Raw genomic sequence first — 21285 nt, 5'->3', positions numbered from 1 at the left:
TGTTGTGGCCTCTCCCGTTGCGGAGCACAGGCTCCGGACGCACAGGCTCAGTGGCCATGGCTCACGGGCCCAGCCACTCTGCGGCATGTGGGATCTTCCCGGACCGGGGCATGAACCCGTGTCCCCTGCATCGGCAGGCAGACTCTCAACCACTGCGCCACCAGGGAAGCCTGCCTTGCCACTCTTAAAAATGCAAATCTTTACCCAAAATTTGTCGGTTGACAACTTTGTTGGGGGTTAGGTGTGAAGCCAATGCAGTCTCCAAGGAAGAATATAAACAGGGATTAGGGCAGCAGGACTCACCAGAGATAAATTTTGAAATTTTGCTGCCTTAGTGACGACCACACTCAGCCTATCTCGTATGGCTACTCTAATTAGCTTCCATGTCTTTGGTAACTGAATCATTATCTTTCATTCTTACTTGGTTTCACTGCCAGCCAGTCTCATGCAAGCTCCGGGGTTGGGGCTTTCTCTTACACATTTCCATCCCTTTTGATTATTGAAGATGACCATTCTGTTGCAGGGAGACTGTACTGCTGAGACAGTCCACAATCTCTGGGATCAACTGGGATCATCAAAGTCTCTGACAATGGAGAGTTACGTGGCAGCTTTCCCAAAGCAACAAGCTGGGCTCCTCTGAAGTCTCCCAGCCTCGCTCAGCACCTGTGGTCCTCAGTAGTCTCCTGCACCAGCTCCACGCATGGGGGCCAGCCAGCCCCCATTCTCTCCTCTCCTCTCCCTCCAATCTTCTGTGAGGGAACTTCCTAACTCCTGCCCTTCCTCCATAACTCCTGCTTCTTTCTAGAAACCCTGCTTCTGGTCTCAAGGGATGGGAGGACAGTGTGGGTGGAGCAATTTGTTCTTCCATTTCATTCCAAATCTATTGTTAACTCGTACCATCTGCGGCTTGTTTACTTCACATCTTTCTTCCTGATGATTATCAAGAGTGTGACTTGGATAATTTTTTTTTTTAAATAATAAGGATGGGGCTTCCCTGGTGGCACAGTGGTTGAGAGTCCGCCTGCCGATGCAGGGGGCACGGGTTCGTGCCCCGGTCCGGGAAGATCCCACATGCTGCAGAGCGGCTGGGCCTGTGAGCCATGGCCACTGAGCCTGAGTGTCCGGAGCCTGTGCTCCGCAGCGGGAGAGGCCACAACAGTGAGAGGCCCGCGTACCGCAAAAAAATTTTTTAAAAAATGGGCAAACTATTAATCTTTTAGTCCCAGGAAAACAATCTTACGTCTGGGATTAATGTGGAAGAAAGGTCATGCATAAATAAGTGGGGAAAAGTAAAATGCCAACATTAATATTTCAAGATATTGTTACTACATGTATTTAAATAAGTTATATGTACTTGAAATCCCTTAATATTAATGTACTCAGAAACGTCTTTTAACAGAATTTAGTAAAATATTTCCAGGTCTTAGAAATACTTACAATATAGCAGTAAGATTTACCCATCAAGATATGCCTTTGGACCCAGAGAGCCTGCTTAGCTGTGGTTAAATGGAAAGATTACTTTGCAGTGCTTTAGAAGGACAAAAACTGGACATGTTTAAAAATTGATATCCTCATTATCCAAAACCATTTACCAAATAAATGTAGCAGGTCTGCTATCTTGAGCAAGGGGAGTCAAGTTGGGTGAACCCGCATGAGGCCCTGAGGACCACTTCAAGATTATCACTTTCCCTTGATGTGAAAACTTTTGATCCCTCAGCAAAGCAGGGGGCTTGGCAGTAAATAGGAAACAGCCATTCAGTGTAAAGAAAGAGGGTTAGGGTTAGGGTTAGAGTTAGCCTGCAGTTAAAGAAAAACTGAGACTTATAACCAAACTTGTTTCAAACTTTTCGGAAGGCAGTGCAGCTCCCCATGTGCCCCTGACTAATGAAGGGCTTCCCTCCACCCAGGGGATCTGGTGCTTCATTGAGACCATATGGGCAAAGGTCTGCACATCCTGGAAATGCATCAAGAAAACCATGCCAGCAGATTTGATCAGAGGTGTCAGTCGAGTGGCAATTTCATCCAAAAATGCACCCTCGTACACACGTTTGAAGGTTTCAAAGACCATTCATTCGTCAAGTGCTGTCTCTATGATCAGCTCAAGCCAGCAGGAAATGAATCTTGCCCTTCACAGAGTAACCATCTCTTCTTGTCTCAAAAGCACCTCAGCTCAATATCCTTTTAGAGGCAAGATTCCTTTATTTTCATTCAATGTACATGAGTTTGTTTTATCTTTCAGGGGCCAAGAGGAGACTCATAGTCTAGGAATCATAACTGATAACCCTCATATATTTATTTTTTTAATAATTAAATGGCAAAACTATTCTAATACACTTGGCAATCAGGACATCTTCAGTTTATTTTTTCCTTTTTATTTTTTAAATTTTTATTGAAATATTGTTTTTTTGGGGGGGGCGATGTTGGCTGCATCAGGTCTTTAGCTGCAGCATGCAGGATCTTCGTTGAGGCATGTGGGCTCTTCTGTTGCAGCACACGGGCTTCTCTAGTTGTGTCATGCAGGTTTTCTCTTTCCTAGTTGTGACACAGAGGCTCCAGGGTGCATGGGATTTGTAGTTGTGGTGCGCAGTCTCCAGAGTGCGTGGGCTCTGTAGTTGTGGCATGCAAGCTTAGTTGCCCCGCCACATGTGGGATCTTTTTTCCCTGACCAGGGATCAAACCTGCATCCCCTGCATTGGAAGGTGGATTCTTTACCACTGGACCATCAGGGAAGTCCCCTGAAATATAGTTGATTTACAATGTTGTGTTAAGTTTCAGTTGTACAACAAAGTGATTCACTTATAGATAGATAGATACACATATATTCTTTTTTTACGTTCTCTTCCATTATAGGTTATTACAAGATATATAGTTCACTATGCTATACAGCAGGTCCTTGTTGGTTATCTATTTTATATATAGTAGTGTGAATATTTTAATCCCAAACTCCTAATTTATCCTTCCTCTCATCTTTTTCCTTTTTTAAAAAGCACCTAGATTTCCCTGAGATTCTGAAGATACCAGCAAATATATATATATATATATATATATATATACATAAATGATTGTATTTACATGACATTCTGGAAAAGGCAAAACTATAGTAACAAAAAGTAGATCAGTGGTAGCCAGAGATTAAGTGTGGAGAGAGGAGTGACTATAAACACACAGCAGGATTGGGTGTTGGGGTGTGTGGGGCTGTCTGTTCTATATCTTGATTTCTGTGGTACTCACAAGACTTTATACACTTGTCAAAACTCTTAGAACTGTACACCCCAAAATGTGAAGTTTTCTGTACATAAATTTAAAAAGAAAGTGCACTGAATCTTATTAAATTGGCTTCTGTAAGAAATGGAGTTTGGAAAAATAGTTGAAATGACAGAGACTCAACTTCTATATTTTTCTATTGACATCTGGGGAAATCATTTGCTTCTGTATTATTATAATTAGAATAGTCTTAACCATCTTCTTAAATTATGAATTATCAGGACATTATGGCACATAAAGGATAGCAAAGTAAGTACAACTACAGCCTTGGCCAATATTAACAGAACCCCTTAAGCATTATTCCCAGCCCCCATCAAACCTTCTTTGCCTTTCTCTTCCCAGATAGACCCTTATTAAAAGGATATATTGTTTTTTATCCTGAAACACTTGGTGTTTACCAAAAAGCCAAACACCTACCCCATCAGTGGAAACTAATTAATCATGTTCACATATTAGATTGTTTACTGGTAAAACTCAACCATCTTTGGAGTTCTTATTCACATCTGTGTCTCCAGAAGCTCTTTAGCCTGCTCATGTGTTAGTAGCCAAAGACCTTTTCTCTTGGGTAAAAACTGCAAATTTGCTAGTTAATTCGCTAATTTGTTTCCATGCTTTGTGAACAGTGCTCATTTGTCCTCCCTCTTTCCTCAGATTCATGCTGCTTGATTCTCTTCCAGTTTGAACATCTGCCACCTCCCCCCAAGCCCCAAATAAGATGACTATGGTCAATTCATTGCTTACAGATTTCTTTCGTGTGTGTGTATGCATGTGTGTGTGTGTGTGTTTAATAAAAAAGATAAGAAATGAAGTAGTCTGGAATACTTTTCTAAGGGTCTCTCTAAGAGAAGTAATAGTACTTCTTTTTAAAATAAAGTTTCCAGTTGATATGTGGAGACAAGCAATGTTAACTTAGATCAGTTTAGGGTGATATCTCCCAACCAATTAAAAGGAGCATTTGCTATTTCTAAGCCAGATATTCCTATAGGAATATTCCTTACAGTTCTTCTGTTTAGTCAATAGAAACAAAAGACTTAAAGGTTCCCCAGCTATTACTCCTCCTGGTCTCGTCTCCACTCATTTGGCAGCTCATTAAAGAAATAATTTCAGGGTGAGATTTATAATTGGCTCAGCTCACTAAAAATAACATGAGTATCTTCCTGTCTCACTACACTGTGGATACCAAAGATATTGTGAGAGTTTTAGTATCAATATCTTATCTGACTGTCATATTTGTCACCCCTTCAGCTTCTCTTCAACTCTGGCCTGCTGGGAAACTGCTGAGGGGTGTCTCACATGTCTCTTCAATTTATTCTGGATCAGGGCTCACTTATCATTACAGTTGATCAATGCTTTGCTCTGAAAGGCTACCACCCTCCCATCAGTGCTCCATTCTAGGCTGCCGCTTGCCTGTGCTGCCATCTTTGATCAATGTTCAGCTCTGAGCCAAAAGCACCTGCTGCAATATGGCTTCTTAGGCTGTCATCATGAACCCTTCCAGGCTGGTGGCTCTGGGACTGCTTAGAAGTTAGTTGAAAATAAAAGGCTGAAGATTTTTCTCTCCTCCATTACATCTATTGATACAAAAGGAGTCCCACAGCATGACTGTGGAACCGCAGAATTACACCTAGACATTTCCTTCCAGCAGACACCTCTGCACCAGAATGGCTTTAGGTAATGGCCTGCATGTGGCACCAGGGTTGTCCATCAATACTCAGGTCTTTCTGTATACCAGTAGGTGCAAAGAGATGCCTGGGCAACAGGGGTCTTGCCTGATTCTACCAACAGATCTTCCCAAATCTCAGTCCCTTCCCAACTAGTACCCCCTTCCACCCTCACATAGAAAATTGACCTCTCCTCATGGAATATTTATGGCAATTAAAATTATGTGATGTCTCATAGATCAATGGAACACAATAGAGACCCCAGAAATAAACCCATGCAACTGTGGTCGATTAGTCTATGATACAGGAGGCAAGAATATACAATGGAGAAAAGACAGTCTCTTTAGCAAGTGGAGTTGGGAAAGCTGGACAGCCACATTTAAATCAATGATGTTAGAACACTCCCTCACACCATACACAAATAAAAACTCAAAATGGCTTAATGGCTTAAACATAAGACAGGACACCATAAAACTCCTAGATGGGAACACAGGGAAAACATTCTCTGACATAAATTGTAGCAATGTTTCCTTTGATCAGTCTCCCAAGGCAAAAGAAATAAAAGCAAAAATAAACAAATGGAACCTAATAAACTTAAAAGCTTTTGCACAGCAAAGGAAACCATCAACAAAACAAAAAGACAACATACAGAAGAGGAAAATAATATTTGCAAATGATGCAACCGACAAGAGGATAATATCAAAAATATACAAACAGTTCATGCAACTCAATATCAAAAACAAACAAACAAATAAAAAATCCAATCAATAACTGGGCAGAAGATTTGAATAGATATTTTTCCAAAGAAGACATACAGATTGCTAATAGGAACATGAAAAGATACTCAATATTGCTAATTATTAGAGAAATGCAAATCAAAACCACAAGATATCACCTCACACCTATTAGAATGGCTATCATCAGAAAGTCTATAAATAATAACAAATGTTAATTATGGGATGTAGAGAAAAAGGAACCCTCCTACACTCTTGGTGGGAATATAAATTGGTTCAGCCACTGTGGAGGACATTATGGAAGTTCCTTAAAAAACTAAAAATAGAGTTACCATATGATCCAGCAATCCCACTCCTGGGTATATATCCCTAAAAAACAAAAACACTAATTTGAAAGATACATGCACCCCAATGTTCATAGCAGCACTTTTTACAATAACCAAGATATGGAAGCAACCCAAGTGTCCATCGACAGATGATTGGATAAAGAAGATGTGGTGTACATATATATATATGAATATTACTCATCCATAAAAAAGAATGAAATATTCCTATTTGTAACAACGTGGTTAAATCTAGAGAATATTATGCTTAGTGAAGTCAAACAGAGGAAGACAAATACTATGTGATATCCCTTACATATGGAATCTAAAAAATAATACAAATGAAAGTATATACAAAACAGGAACAGAGAGACATAGAAAACAAACTTATGGTTACCAAAGGGAAGAGAGAGGGGGCAGGGACAAATTCGTGGTATAGGATTAACAGATACAAACTATTATATGTAAGATAGATAAGCAACAAAGATTTACCATATCACACAGGGAATTATACCCAATATCTTATAATAAACTATAGAGGAATGCAATCCGCCAAAAATACTGAATCACTATGCTGTTCACCTGAAACTAACACAATATGGTAAATCAACTACACTTAAATTTAAAATTGCATTAACTGTCAAAAAAGAAAAGATTAGGTGATGTCTGGGCAGCATTCGCAAACTTTTCTTTCAGGGCTTTCAATAAATGAATGTTTTGCTGAAAGCGTGCTTTTGGTTTTAAGGTTCATTGGATTCGCTGGTAAAATAACCATTCGGCTCATACAAATAAACAGCTTTAATCAATTCTTTAATGAAAGGTGATTTAACTTAATTTTAATATACAATCAATATACAAAAGAATATACAAAAGAATAAGAATATTAAAAAAAGTAACAGCGTATACATCACCGAACTGGGCCGACATCTACTTTCAGATCCAAACAGCAGCTGGGAAGGCCCGAGTAACAGCAATCTGGAGCCCCAATTGGGAAGGGTCCCGGGCAGTGCGTCCACCCCACGGGTGAGACTTCAGGTCGGAGCTCTGGGGACTTCCGTTTATAATTCCAGGCCACAAACTGATATCATCAGTTTGTGGGCAAAAATGTAGCTCTGGTTCAATTGTAACATTGCTGTTAATTTTACCATGTGAGTCCCAAGATTTTCCAGATCCCAGGGGTCTGACCAGGTCCCCAGAGCTCAAGAAATTCCAAGACCCACTCCCTTTCTTATTGTAAGCGCAGCTTGACTTGCTAACAGCAATTATTAGGTGTGCAGGGTCACAGGTCCGTCAGAGGCTTGCTTCTGCCTCTGAAGCCTAAACAAGACTACTTTATTAATTTTCCCAAGAGTGAAACCAAAACCTCTAAACTGGAATTACTATGCAAATATGATATACTTCAAACAGATCTCAAATATTAATTTTACTAAACCATTATGTTTACTGAAGCAAAATTTTATATTTAACCTTCTAGAAAACCCATATGAACCAGAATTAAACATATTATCTGCATTTTACAGTTGAGAAAAATTGAGGCTTAGTTTCTATAGAGGGCAGCCTCTCCTCTAGCGCTCCTAGTTCCTCTAGGGCAGGTATTCACCTGTGAGTTACTGGTACCTGTAGAGGGCAGGCCATATAGTTGATGCTCAAAAAAGATTGTTGAACTGAAATAGAGGCTCATAATTTGTCCAAAAATCGGCATGACTGAGACTAGGACACAATTCTCCTGGCTCCAGGTTTCCTTTGTTTATCTGCAACAAAAATGTATCTATAATTGCACACTCTGATCACATTACTATGATTATTTTTTTTATCCTAAGGACCATACTTATCTTCCCCTTACTTTTAGATCAAATATGAGCAGCCCTTCTGCTTCCAAGAGCATTTACACTTCTTCTCTGGCCCACTTATTTTGTTTGTTTTTTTTGTTTATTTGTTTGTTTGTTTTAACTCCACTCTCTTCAACCTAGCTAAATGAGACTTCTTATTAGGTTCTTTATCTTTTCTCATACCTTTGCTTTCCTTTCTTCTTTATATGCATATGAATGAAATAAATGAGCTCACTATCCTGTTTCCTTTTCTTCCATCACACTAGTCCCTTCTCCACCCCACCTTCGGAGCCACGTTAGTCACCTTAAAATTTCCAGGGTCCACTGAACAATGCTGGGCATTCCTGGTGTATTAAGATTCCCTTCCTCTTGAGTGATTCCCATCCATTCTCTGTGACTTGCCTGTGTCACATTCAGATTGTAAACCCAATGGACGAAGAACATAACTAATGCTGTGTTCACGAAATCCAGCAACAAAATGAATATTGCCGGTAGCAGCTATGACTATAACATTCAGAATTTTAATTAACTAGCAGACAATTGCATTAATATAGTTACTTTAAAACTCTCTTGGAACATATTTGACTCATTTTAGTCACTGCTGAAGTAATGAGCACAAGTGAAAAGCTGATGTAATGTTGATAGCCTCAGGAAAAGTTCTCTGGAACAATCTTCAGGGTGTTTTATACCTCAGAACACATAACCTCTTTCGTTGCTAAATCATATCTATTTCAGAAATGTTGCTATTAAGCAGTCAAAGCAGTATATTACATACATTCTCATGTTTTACAGACCATGTATTAATGGGCAAATATGCAGGTTGGTGTGTGGATAATTCAATACAGAAATCTTATAATTATTAGTGAGAATTACAATCTTCCCTCTGTGTGACACTGAAAATCTGAATCTAAAAGCCTAATTATCACTCGCTGCCTTCTCTTTACATGAAATAATAAGACAATCAATCAAGACTCATAAACCTTTGATTTTTCACCTTGAAGGGCATGGGCAATGTCACAAGTGCCATTAACAGCTCGTGTTCTGTACCTAATGCTAATAGAAAACAGGAGGCTACTGGCAAATATGTCCTTGAATTACCTCTGAAAATGGAACTCTTCTCTTTTTGCATAGTAACACATCTCCATCTGAAAGATAAGTTGCCTTGTATAACAAAAATTTATATAAAAGGCTCATTTCTGAAGATATTCCATGGACAATTCTTTTCTTTTTTTTTTCCTTTTTTCATTATTTTGCTTTTAATTATCAGAGTATAGTTGCTTTACAATGTTGTTAATTTCTACTGTACAGCAAAGTGAATCAGCTATACGTATACATACATCCCCCCTTTTTTGGGATTTCCTTCCCATTTAGGCCACAGAACACTGAGTAGAGTTCCCTGAGCTACACAGTAGGCTCTCCAATGGTTCATTTTAGTTTTTAGGTTTGCCTGACCAGAGGATGTCCCTCTGCTGGCTTGATTTTTCTTCCCAGCAGCACCCAAACTTCCAATCTTCCACCCCTTCAAACCAGGTTATTTGTCCTGGTCTGCACCTTTAGTACTTACAACGGACTTGACTTGGTGAGTGGTGCATGATATGCACAAGGTTTAGATTCCCTCATCCTGCCAGCAACTCATAACCAGGACAAAACTAAGCTAATTCAAATCCTTTAGTTTGCCCTCTAGTCTACCAGTACCGTATTTTTGAGTTGGCACTTTCATTCTGTACCATCTTGCACACCATTTTTCAACTAAGTATATCATGTTAATCGCTTGACCTAGGCCTCTCATGTGACCTTTTACTGGAAGTGGGGGGGTGGGCAAGGGAATGCTTAACAAGCCAGAATGTCCACGTTCTCATCATAGTGCAAAACTAACGGCCTTTCTTGTTGGTTTAACCTGAGGGTGCTGGGGGAATTACAAAAGATATTAGGTCCATCGGCTAGACTGGTAGTTTCCTCTCCAGCCTCACAGTCCCAAAGCCTCCATTTTGGCCCATGCATCCAGCAGGATTTACACTCATCAGTCATCGCTCTCGCATGCATACCTAAACAAGGCCAGACCAAAGTGCTCCTGGCCCTCTTTCCAAAGCACTTTTTCAGGACACCTGACCCCTCAGGCCTGTTTCTAAGTGGGCTAAGGCCACAGTGGACTTCCAATGAGCCTTTCACGTGACATACACAGGGCTGCAAAAACTTATGGCTGGGATACTTGAAACCAAAGCATAAGCATTTTCACAGGGGGTGGAGATCTGGAGTGGCAGAACTGATTTGCCGTGCTCCACTCTCAGTGATATCCAGGAGAAACACCCTAGGACAGGAAGTACAAGTCTGGCACCAGAGTTTAGGACTTTTAATTTGTCCCAAAGTTGCTAAAGCAAAAATCATGATAAAACATTTTGCTTTCCTTTATAACCCACCAACGCAAAAACGAAAACAAAAACAAAAAGCTCCGTAGGAAAAAAATGGTTTTGTACATGGGAGGAAACAATATAAATTCAAAACTTACAGATAAGGGCTAGCTCTATCACTTATCTCTTTAAAAAGTTTATACGAATATCCAGTCAACACCAATAGGGTTATCTCCCTTGAAATGTTATCTATACGGATTTCCAAGTAGACCACAGGGCTGTATACTGTCTTGGAATGTCCTCAGAAGGCTCCGTCATTGAGCAGGTAACAGAGTAAAAACCTTAGAGTCCTTTCTTTCAAATGGAAGAGGGGAAGACAGGGATAGAAGAAACTATTAAAACTTCGTCTTCTTTCCTTGTGGTTTGTGGTCTCCTCCTCCTCCCTTGCCTCCTCAGAAGCCTCCTCTCCCTCCAAAGCCTCCCTGGCCTCGGCCTCCAAATCCACCTCGGCCGCCACCTCGGCCTCCTCCTCGGCCACCGAAGCCACCTTCACCCTTAGGCTTGGCCCAGTCCAAAGTAACTTTGTTTCCATCGATTTCACCATCTTCCATGGCCTCCTTGGCAGCTTTGGCCTCTTACTCGCTGTTGAAGTCTACAAAACCAAACCCCTTAGAGGATCCAGTCTCCCAGTCAGTGACTATCCTTGCATGAATAGAGCCATCAAATGACTCCTTTAATGTCTCTTCTGTAGTATCCTCAGATAGACCTTTGACAAAGAGAGTTTTGGATGGCTGACTTCTTGCATTAGGTTGTCCCCTGGGTCCTTGCAACTCCAGCCTGATGGCTCTGCCCTCAGTTTCCCTTTTATTACATGAATTTAAAGCTTCTTCAGCATCTTCAAAGGATGCAAATTCTATAAATGTATACCCTTTAGATTTGCCACTTTGGTTCTGGAGCACTTTGATAAACGTTGCCTTCTCAAATACTTCCTGAAGAATTTCTTCCGTTGCACTATAGGAGAGGTTGCTTAAAACCAGGGTTTTTGATTCACCAGTGCAAGTGCTATTCTTTCCACCTCTATAGTCTTGACTTTGACCTTTCTCTCCGGTATAGTACAGGGAAATGGATCGCCCATCTATCTCTGTTCCCTGCTTTTCTTCCAAGGTTTTCTCTGCATCATCTTCTGTCTTAAATTCAATATAAGCAATCCCTTTACTCTTTCCATCCTTGCTGACTAATCTGATCTCCACAGCATCTTCAAACACTTCTTTAAATTCTTCCTGAGTAACTTTATAAGGAAGATTTTTAGCCAAAAGTGTTCTCGCATCTCGTTCTTTCTTACTGTCTTTCCCCTTTGGTTTTTCTAGTTTAATTTCATTGCCAAAGACTTTTAAACCAGTGAGTTCCAAGGCTTTTTCCAGGTCTTCAGCAGATTCAAAATCCACATAGCCAAACTTCCTAGACACACCAATTCTGACATCAACAACTGCAAGATCATTTTTCACAAAAAGGTCACTGATACACGTTTTCAATTCAGGAGCAGATTTACTGAAGTTCAGGTTTCCAACAAAGAGATTGAAAGATGTAGTTGGTTCTGTGGCTTCCACTTTCTGTTTCTTGGCTTCGGGAGCTGCTTTTTGTTTGGCCATTTCCTTCTTTTGCTTTCCAGATGCTTCTTTGACAAGTTCTTCCTCCTCGTCCTCCTCCTCCTGGTCATCCTCCTCCTCCTCCTCCTCGTCATCCTCCTTGTCATCCTCCTCATCTTCATCTTCAACAGTGCTCTTTGCCTTCACAGGAGCAGATTTTGCTGGAGCTTTCTTTCCTTTGGCTGGTGCAGTCTCCATAGCTTCTTCTTCAGAGTCATCCTCGTCATCCTCGTCATCCTCATCATCGTCTTCACCGTCATCCTCATCCTTGTCATCCTCGTCATCCGAGGCAGGAGCAGCAGCTGCTTTCATCACCGCGGACTCGAATTCATCCTCCTCCTCCTCTTCATCCTCCTCCTCCTACTCTTCACTGTCATCTTCATCTTCCTCATCACTGTCTTCCTTCTTGGCATTCTTGCCGTTCTTTGCTCCCTTGGCTGGAGCGGCTGCTCCCTTCTTACCAGGGGTTGCTACCAATGCTTTGCCTGGTGTGGCTCCCTTTTTGCCAGGTGTTGCTACTGCTTTGGCAGGTGTAACTGCCTTCTTGGCTGGTGTAGCAGCTGTCTTTTTGCCAGGGGTGACAACTGCTTTCTTTGCCGGTGTGGCAACTGCAACCTTTTTTGTTGGGGAAACCATCATCTTCTTTGCTGGAGTTGTGGTAGAATTTTTGCTTTTTTTCTGAGGAATAACAACCTCTTCTCCACTGCTATCATCCTCTTCATCTTCTGACATTTCCTCATCTTCACTATCTTCTTCTACCTCCTTTGGGGGAGGAGCCATTTTCTTGGGGTCACCTTGATTTTTACCGGCCTTTGCAAGCTTTACCATGATAGAGGCTTAGGACTGCGGAGTGTGTGGCGAGGGAGTGGCGCAGATGAGCCCAGAAGAAGCGAAGCAACGTCGATGGCGGCCGCTGATCGCAGAGCTCGTAAGCTTGGCTGTCAGCTAGAGCTCGAGACTCGACAATTCTTTTCTTAATTTTCTGTATCGTAATTAAAATCTATGACCTAAACCGATTTTTATAAATATGTAATAATGGAATAAACTCAGAGTATTTAAATTATTATTCTTATTGATACATTTTGAGTCATCCATTTCTATAAAGAAAATTCAAATGTATTTTAACTAAATTCTATAAAATTTTACTGCATTCTTGTGCTAAACACTGGGATTGTGAGACAGGTGTGGAGGTCTTTGCCTTCTTGGAGGTCACAGTTGATGAAGGAAAACATTAAATAGGTAATCATGGGACTTCTGAATGCTACAACTGGGGGAAAACAAGCAACTATAGGAGCATATGAAAATATGATTTAACTTAAACAGAAGAGCCATCACCTCATGACTTAGGAAATGGTCCATTGTGGCCAATAAACTTTTCCACTCACCAGAGTCAGAACTAACTCTTTCTACACAAACCATTTCAGCAGGGCAAGGGCCAACCTAGTTAGCTCTATTGGTAATAGTCTGGAGCTATTGAAGTAGAAATTTTAGTTCCATTTTAGATCACTTGGCTTCCCGCAAGAGGACACTCTCCTCTCTCCCCACCCTACCCTGGCTAGTTGCCCCGGTCTCCAGCAAAATGTGTAAAATGGAAACTGCGTATAAGTATATGAATGAGTCGGCATAAACTCTCCTTCACTGGCAAGTCTAAGGAAAAGGTCCTGCTGATTAGGTCAACAGCTGCATTTGCATGTGACTATGAAACCTATTATTACTCAGACAATACTTGGAAACATCCTTGAATGTAAAAAAGAAGTTGAGATAGTGCCAGTTGTTTATTAAAATGCTTTTTAAATATTTGGAGTAAAGAAGAAGTGATATTTCATGGAGTCTAGAGCCAGAATTATGTATATTAAAAGCCATATTAAACTTTTCAAAACTATTCTGCTAAGCAAGAAAATGAAGGTAGACAGGTTTTAATAAAAGCTTTTAGAATGGGCAATCAGAGTATTCCTTACACATGGCAATCAAAAATATCTGTAGATTGAATGAATTACTGCAAAGCTGAATCAGTGGGCTTGGGTTCTTGCCGTGTAAAACACCTTATGAAGAACCTAGTTTGCCTTATAACAGGATACACAAGATCTAATTGCATGGACAAGATAGCATTTATCTCCATTTTACTCTTGATGCCCACTTTTCAGTGGTCATTTCAGCTTTAACTTCCTCTCAAGGAGAAAGTGATAATATAACAGGATCTTTTCCAGATCATGTTCCCAGACGTTGGTAAGATTATTGGCTTGAAAGAAAGCACACAGCAGCCCTGACTGTAAGTCCCCTGGGCATGAAGTAGCAGCTCTCTGCTGACCTGCTGCAGTATGAGGGTAAGAAGAAGCAGAGTATTAAAGGAAGAAGAAGCTGCTTATTCCAAACTGTTAATGATCGAGACCCTCTAATACATAAACAGTAAGACATGGATCACAGGCTTGATCGTGTCCTAGATAAAATCCCTAAAAATAAGAGCCTAAATGTCCACCTTATGTCTGGCATTCTGTGTGTCCCTTCAGCGTACATCTTTGTCTATGGTTTACCTATTTTGGACATATGAATGTCTTGACAGCTGGCAAAAAGCTAGTATTGGGATCAAAACGTTCAAACTGAGAGCAAGAGAATATTTTCAAATGAGTGCTAGATAGTTTCATTCCTCAATCCCTTGTTAGGTGTGTGCCCCTTATCAGCAGAAAGTGACCAGAGCAGTCATTGCCCCTCTTTCCCCAAGACTGAGAAATGATCAAAAAATGGGGGAACTGAAACAGTGAGCAATCAGTCAAATCCATTTCACCTGCATTCACTAATTAAGGTCATCTACAGAAGACTTGCTTGTCCTCCAAGCAGCACCTAAACAATAAGATGTTGCCCCAGTTGTTTTCCAGGAACTGGGGTCAGCTGTGTCTAGTTTGAGCTTAGCTATTAAGACAGGTTAGGACCACTGGCCCTACAAGTGGGCATAAGCAAGGGTCTGCTTGGTGATCTTTTGACGTCAGAGGGCATAAAACTCCACCCTCAGGTCATGCTAAGCAACTCCACTTTTAAATGTGCAGAGGAATGTAGCTTAGTTACCTCTGCACAGAACTGCGGTTACTGCACCTTTTTCTAATCACCTTTAGCCACGCTCCCCATTCCTCAGACGGCCCTACTTATTTACTCTTTATTCCACAAATACCCTAGCCCTCTGCCCTTGGGAAGGCATATCTGAGATTTGTTCTTCTCTCCTCACTTTGCTGCCTTGCGAATAAACCCTCTCTCCACCCCTCTAGGTGATCACAAAGCACCGAGATGATCTCCCTGTGCTATGCGGCTGCTTTCCATTAGCTATTTTACATTTCATAGTATATATAAGTCCATGTCATTCTCTCACTTCATCCCAGCTTACCCTTCACCCTTCCCATGTTCTCAAGTCCATTCTCTAGTAGGTCTGTGTCTTTATTCCTGTCCTGCCCCTAGGTTCTTCATAACCACTTTTTTTTGTTTGTTTTATAGCATTCTTTCATGTGTTTGCTGGCAATCTGTATATCTTCTTTGGAGAAATGTCTATTTAGGTCTTCTGCCCATTTTTGGATTGGGCTGTTTGGTTTTTGATATTGAGCTGCAAGAGCTGCTTCTAAATTTTGGAGATTAATCCTTTGTCAGTTGCTTCACTTGCAAATATTTTCTCCCATTCTGAGGGTTGTCTTTTCGTCTGGTTTATAGTTTCCTTTGCTATGCAAAAATTTTAAGTTTAATTAGGTCTCATTTGTTTCTTCTTGTTTTTATTCCCATTTCTCTAGGAGGTGGGTCAGTTCTTGATCATGGTGTATGATCCTTTTAATGTGCTGTTGGATTCTGTTTGCTAGTATTTTGTTGAGGATTTTTGCATCTATGTTCATCAGTGATATTGGTCTGTAGTTTTCCTTCTTTGTGACATCTTTGTCTGGTTTTGGTATCAGGGTGATGGTGGCCTTGTAGAATGAGTTTGGGAGTGTTCCTCTCTCTGCTATATTATGGAAGAGTTTGAGAAGGATAGGTGTTAGCTCTTCTCTAAATGTTTGATAGAATTCGCCTGTGAAGCCATCCAGACCTTCGCTTTTGTTTGTTGGAAGATTTTTAATCGCAGTTTCAATTTCAGTGCTTGTGATTGGTCAGTTCATAGTTTCTGTTTCCTCCTGGTTCAATCTCAGAAGGTTGTACTTTTCTAAGTATTTGTCCGTTTCTTCCAGGTTGTCCATTTTATTGGCATAGAGTTGCTTGTAGTAATCTCTAATGATCCTTTGTATTTCTGCAGTGTCAGTTATTACTTCTACTTTTTCATTTCTAATTCTATTGATTTGAGTCTTCTCTCTTTTTTTCTTGATGAGTCTGGCTATTGGTTTATCAATTTTGTTTATCTTCTTGAAGACCAGCTTTTAGTTTTATTGAGCTTTGCTATTGTTTTCCTCATTTCTTTTTCATTTATTTCTGCTCTGATCTTTATGATTTCTTTCCTTCTGCTAACTTTGGAGTTTTTGGTTCTTCTTTCTCTAATTGCTTTAGGTGTAAGTTTAGGTTTATTTGAGATGTTTCTTGTTTCTTAAGGTAGGATTGTATTGTTATAAACTTCCCTCCTGGAACTGCTTTTGCTGCATCCCATAGGTTTTGGGTGGTCGTGTTTTCATTGTCATTTGTTTTTAGGTTTTTGGTTTTTTTTTTTCTTTTTGCGGTATGTGGGCCTCTCACTGTTGTGGCCTCTCCCGTTGCAGAGCACAGGCTCTGGACATGCAGGCTTAGCAGCCATGGCTCATGGTCCTAGCTGCTCTGCAACATGTGGGATCTTCCCGGACCGGGACACGAACCCTTATCCCCTGTATTGGCAGACGGACTCTCAACCACTGCGCCACCAGGGAAGCTCTGCTTCTAGGTATTTTTTGATTTCCTCTTTGATTTCTTCAGTGATCTCTTGGTTATTAAGTAGTGTATTCTTTAGCCTCCATGTGTTCGTATTTTTTGCAGATTTTTTCCTGCAATTGATATCTACTCTCATAGTGTTGTGGTCGGAAAAGATACTTGATACGATTTCAATTTTCTTTCAATCTTGTTTAATGTGTCATTTAAAGCTTGTGTTTCTTTATTTATTTTCATTTTGGATGATCTGTCCATTGGTGAAAGTGGGGTGTTAAAGTCCCCTACTATGATTGTGTTACTGTCGATTTCCCCTTTTATGGCTGTTAGCATTTGCCTTGTGTATTGAGGGGCTCCTATGTTGGGTGTATAAATATTTACAGTTGTTATACCTTCTTCTTGGATTGATCCCTTCATCATGATATAGTATCCTTCTTTGTCTCTTGTACTAGTTTTTATTTTAAAGTCTATTTTGCCTGATATGAGAATTGCTACTCTAGCTTTCTTTTGATTTCCATTTGCATGTAATATCTTTTTCCATCCCCTCACTTTCAGTCTGTATGTGTCCCTAGGTCTGACGTGGGTCTCTTGTAGACAGCATACATATGGGTCTTGTTTTTGTATCCATTCAGTCAGTCTATGTCTTTTGGTGAGAGCATTTAAACCATTTACCTTTAAGGTAATTATCGATATGTATGTTCCTATGACCATTTTCTTAATTGTTTTGGGTTTGTTATTTTATGTCTTTTCCTTCTCTTGTGTTTCCTGCCTAGAGAAGTTCCTTTAGCATTTATTGTAAAGCTGGTTTGGTGCGGCTGAATTCTCTAAGGTTTTGCCTTTCTGTAAAGGTTTTAATTTCTCCATCGAATCTGAATGAGATCCTTGCTGGGTAGGGTAATCTTGGTTGTAGGTTTTTCCTTTTCATCACTTTAAATATGTTCTGACAATCCTTTCTGGCTTGCAGCATTTATGCTGAAAGATCAGCTGTTAACCTTATGTGGATTCACTTGTATGTTACTTGTTGTTTTTCCCTTGCTGCTTTTAATATGTTTTCTTTGTATTTTATTTTTGATAGTTTGATTAATATGTTTCTTGGTGTGTTTCTCCTTGGATTTATCCTTTATGGGACTCTCTGTGCTTCCTGGACTAGATTAACTATTTCCTTTCCCATATTAGAGAAGTTTTCAACTATAATCTCTTCAAATATTTTCTCAGCCCCTTTCTTTTTCTCTTCTTCTGGGAACCCTATAATTTGAATGTAGGTGCATTTAATGTGGTCCCAGAGTTCTCTGAGACTGTCCTCAATTATTTTCATTCTTTTTTCTATATTCTGCTCTGTGATAGTTATTTCCACTATTTTATCTTCCAGGTCTCTTATTCATTTTTCTGCCTCAGTTATTCTGCTATTGATTCCTTCTAGAGAATTTTTAATTTAATTTATTGTGCTGTTCATCATTGTTTGTTTGCTCTTTAGTTCTTCTAGTTCCTTGTTAAACATTTCTTGTATTTTCTCCATTGTATTTCCAAGATTTTGGATCATCTTTACTATCATTATTCTGAATTCTTTTTCAGGTAGACTGCCTATTTCCTCTTCACTTAGGTCTGGTGGCTATTTACCTTGCCCCTTCATCTGCTGTGTGTTTCTCTGTCTTCTCATTTTGCTTATCTTACTGTGTTTGGGTCTCCTTTTCACAGGCTGCAGTTTTGTAGTTCTTGTTGTTTTCGGTGTCTGCCCCCAGTGGCTATGGTTGGTTCAGTGTGTTGTGTAAGCTTCCTGGTGGAGAGGACTAGTGCCTGTGTTCTGGTGGATGAGGCTGGATCTTGTCTTTCTGGTAGGCAGGACCATGTCTGGTGTGTTTTGGGATGTCTGTGACCTTATGTTCATTTTAGGCAGCCTTTCTGCTAGTGAGTGGGATTGTGTTCCTGTCTTGCTAGTTGTTTGGCAACGGGTGCCCAGCACTGTAGCTTGCTGGTCATTGAGTGGAGCTGGGTCTTGGAATTCAGATGGAGATCTCTGGGAGATTTTCATCATTTGATATTGCCTGGAGCTGGGAGGTCTCTGGTGGAGTAATGTCCTGAACTTGGCTCTCCCACCTCAGAGGCACAGGCTTGACACCTGGCCGGAGCACCAAGACCCTGTCATCCACACAGCAACTCGGCTCACTCTCCAATTCTAAACCCTCTCTTTCTTGCAAACATCAGCATCTCAGCATTTTGGCTTCATGCACATCTGGTTAAACAAACATGGTTTGGTAACAATTTCTATTATGACACTTCTCTCTCCTTCATGAACAATAACCCTTAGGGAAACTTGGGATTTTCTTCTGCCAGACGAGCTCAACCAGGGCCTTTTAATCCATCTAATAGCCTTGATTTCCAAAGGAGGAAGAATTGTGTTCTCAATCTTTTTCCAGGGGCTATAACTCAGGAGAAGAGTATTTGGCTGCAATCTTTATCTTCCTGGAAGACTAAATAGCCCCTTATTCAAATCCCCCACTACTCCTGGAACTGCATTCTACTTTCACAAACTAAAGAATAGTTAGGAATTCTATGACAAACAAAGAATATTGCCCTGTTACACACCTCCCCTGGAATATTGGATATTTGTTTGGTGTGTTTTGTTCTTATAGAATCATAACTAAAAGCATTTCAAATAAATATTCCCAAAACAAAGCCAATCTGCTTCAATGTGACTTGTAATCTCCTCTGGTAAACAAAGCAGTCACTCATAACTTTTATACTGCAATTTTCTTGGAAAACGATATAAAAAAGCCACCTCCCCCACCCCAGTTTTGTTCTGCTTGCTGGGTATTCCAATGTACAGGGTGACATTTAAAAACCTCCTGATTAGTTGTACATGTCAAACTGAATCCACTTAATTTCTTATTTTGTCTTTACCTAGAGTACGAATCTACAGGAAACTGTGTCCCTTTCCTTCCTTCATCTCCTTTTCTTTGTGTATGAGTCTTCTCAGGCTGCCATAATAAAATACCACAGACTGGGTGACTTAGAAATTTATTTTTCATGGTTGTGGAGGCTGGAAGTCCCAGATCCAGTCCAGCAGGGTTTGGTTTCTGGTGGGAAATCTCTTCCCAGCTTATGGTCAGCCACCTCCTCACTATGGCCTCACATGGCCTTTCCTCTCAGCACATACAGAAAGAGAGACATCACTCTCTCTTCCTCTTCTTATGAGGCCACCAATCCTATGGAATTAGGGCCCCATACTTCTGACCTCATTTAACCTCAGTTACCTCATAAAGGCCCTATCTCTCAGTATAGTCACATTGGGGGACTTCAACATATGAATTTTGGAGGGACACAGTGCAGTCCATAGCACCTTCCTTATGTCTTCACTATCCCCTGAATTCAATGTTCCATTCCTGTGACTGTTGATAAACTTTTCATAGCAATACACTTATTCAATATCTAAATGCTAGGAGGTAAGGATGATGACAGACTAGGACATGATATTACTGTCATTAACAAATTGCAATCATCTCAAGGATGTTACTTCTTTCTTACCAGAAAGAACATAAATAAACTAATATCAGCCTAAGAACATGCTCCCTCTCCTGCATTTATTCTTATTAAACCAAAGAAGTTAAAGTCAGAAAAAAAATAAGGTCAAAATAAAGGAGAAACTGCAGGCACATTACTGGTATCTAAACTTCCAGTTGATGAGCAAAACCACAGCCAGAGAACTGCCTGTAACCTCAGGACCTCTGGCTCAAGCAGAATTGATCAAGAAGCAGATGGGTACATTTTTCTATTTTCATTTCAAGAAATGTTAGTTCCTAGGGTCATAAGAAATTTAATTTTAAATATTCAATATAATGGTAGATTGCTATAAACTAATATAGGCTCATCAATAAATACAATTATGCTTTGATTAATTTATGATCCATTTTTCTAAAAAATTAGAAAATTGATTATTACCAAACAAACTTTACAGAAAAGAAAAACACAACATTATCATTGGGAAAATTCACAAGAGCCACGTTACATAAGTTTTACTTCCTGAGATTTGTCCTGACAATAAATTCTAGTTAGCAGCAAACTTCTTTCTAAATAATATCATTTAATGAAGTTCAAAGAGCAGAAAATTAAATTACATCAAATAAGCTTTCAATAGTAAGACAAAGCTTATTTTATAAGTTCTTCATCTAAAAACATATCTATAATGTATATGAGAGCTTGGTTATATTGCCAACCTGGAACTTTAAACAGGAGTATCTGCCTGCATGACACTATAATTAAAACTTTTCTATAGTCCAAATTGCTTATTGGAGGTCTCCAGCAGAACTAAGTAACATCTTCTTCAGGCTAAAGACTATATTCATAAAAGTCAATGTGTAGCCATTTTTTCTATTGACTCTCTCTTGACCTCAGGCTGTGGATAAATAAATGTAACCTCACTGTATCATGAAGTAACTGCTATTTGTTGAATACTATATACATACATACAGGTATAAATGTACACTATGTATATTTACCCATATATATATATACACTTATAGATATATACAGATGTATTAATATATATGTATACATACATATAATTTAATTTTCTCAACAGCTCTGTTGTGTAGGAATCAACCATTATCTTAATTATTGGTCGGGGAAACT

General features: G+C 39.9%; 1 protein-coding gene across 1 annotated transcript; it reads right to left on the bottom strand.

Annotated features, from left to right (window-relative positions):
• Nucleotides 1–10554: 10554 nt before the first annotated feature.
• LOC112390558 (nucleolin-like) lies at nucleotides 10555–12753 on the bottom strand. The gene is given in 1 exon segment (XM_024731530.1): nucleotides 10555–12753. A coding segment is annotated over 1 exon segment (2079 nt). The 5' UTR covers nucleotides 12634–12753.
• Between the last annotated feature and the right edge of the window lie 8532 nt (nucleotides 12754–21285).

Source organism: Neophocaena asiaeorientalis, unplaced genomic scaffold (genome assembly GCF_003031525.2).
Source record: "Neophocaena asiaeorientalis asiaeorientalis breed wild unplaced genomic scaffold, Neophocaena_asiaeorientalis_V1.1 scaffold371, whole genome shotgun sequence".
NCBI lineage: Eukaryota > Metazoa > Chordata > Mammalia > Artiodactyla > Phocoenidae > Neophocaena > Neophocaena asiaeorientalis.
The sequence above is the reverse complement of the archived record's forward strand: the minus strand, read 5'-3'. Positions and strand labels throughout refer to the sequence as shown.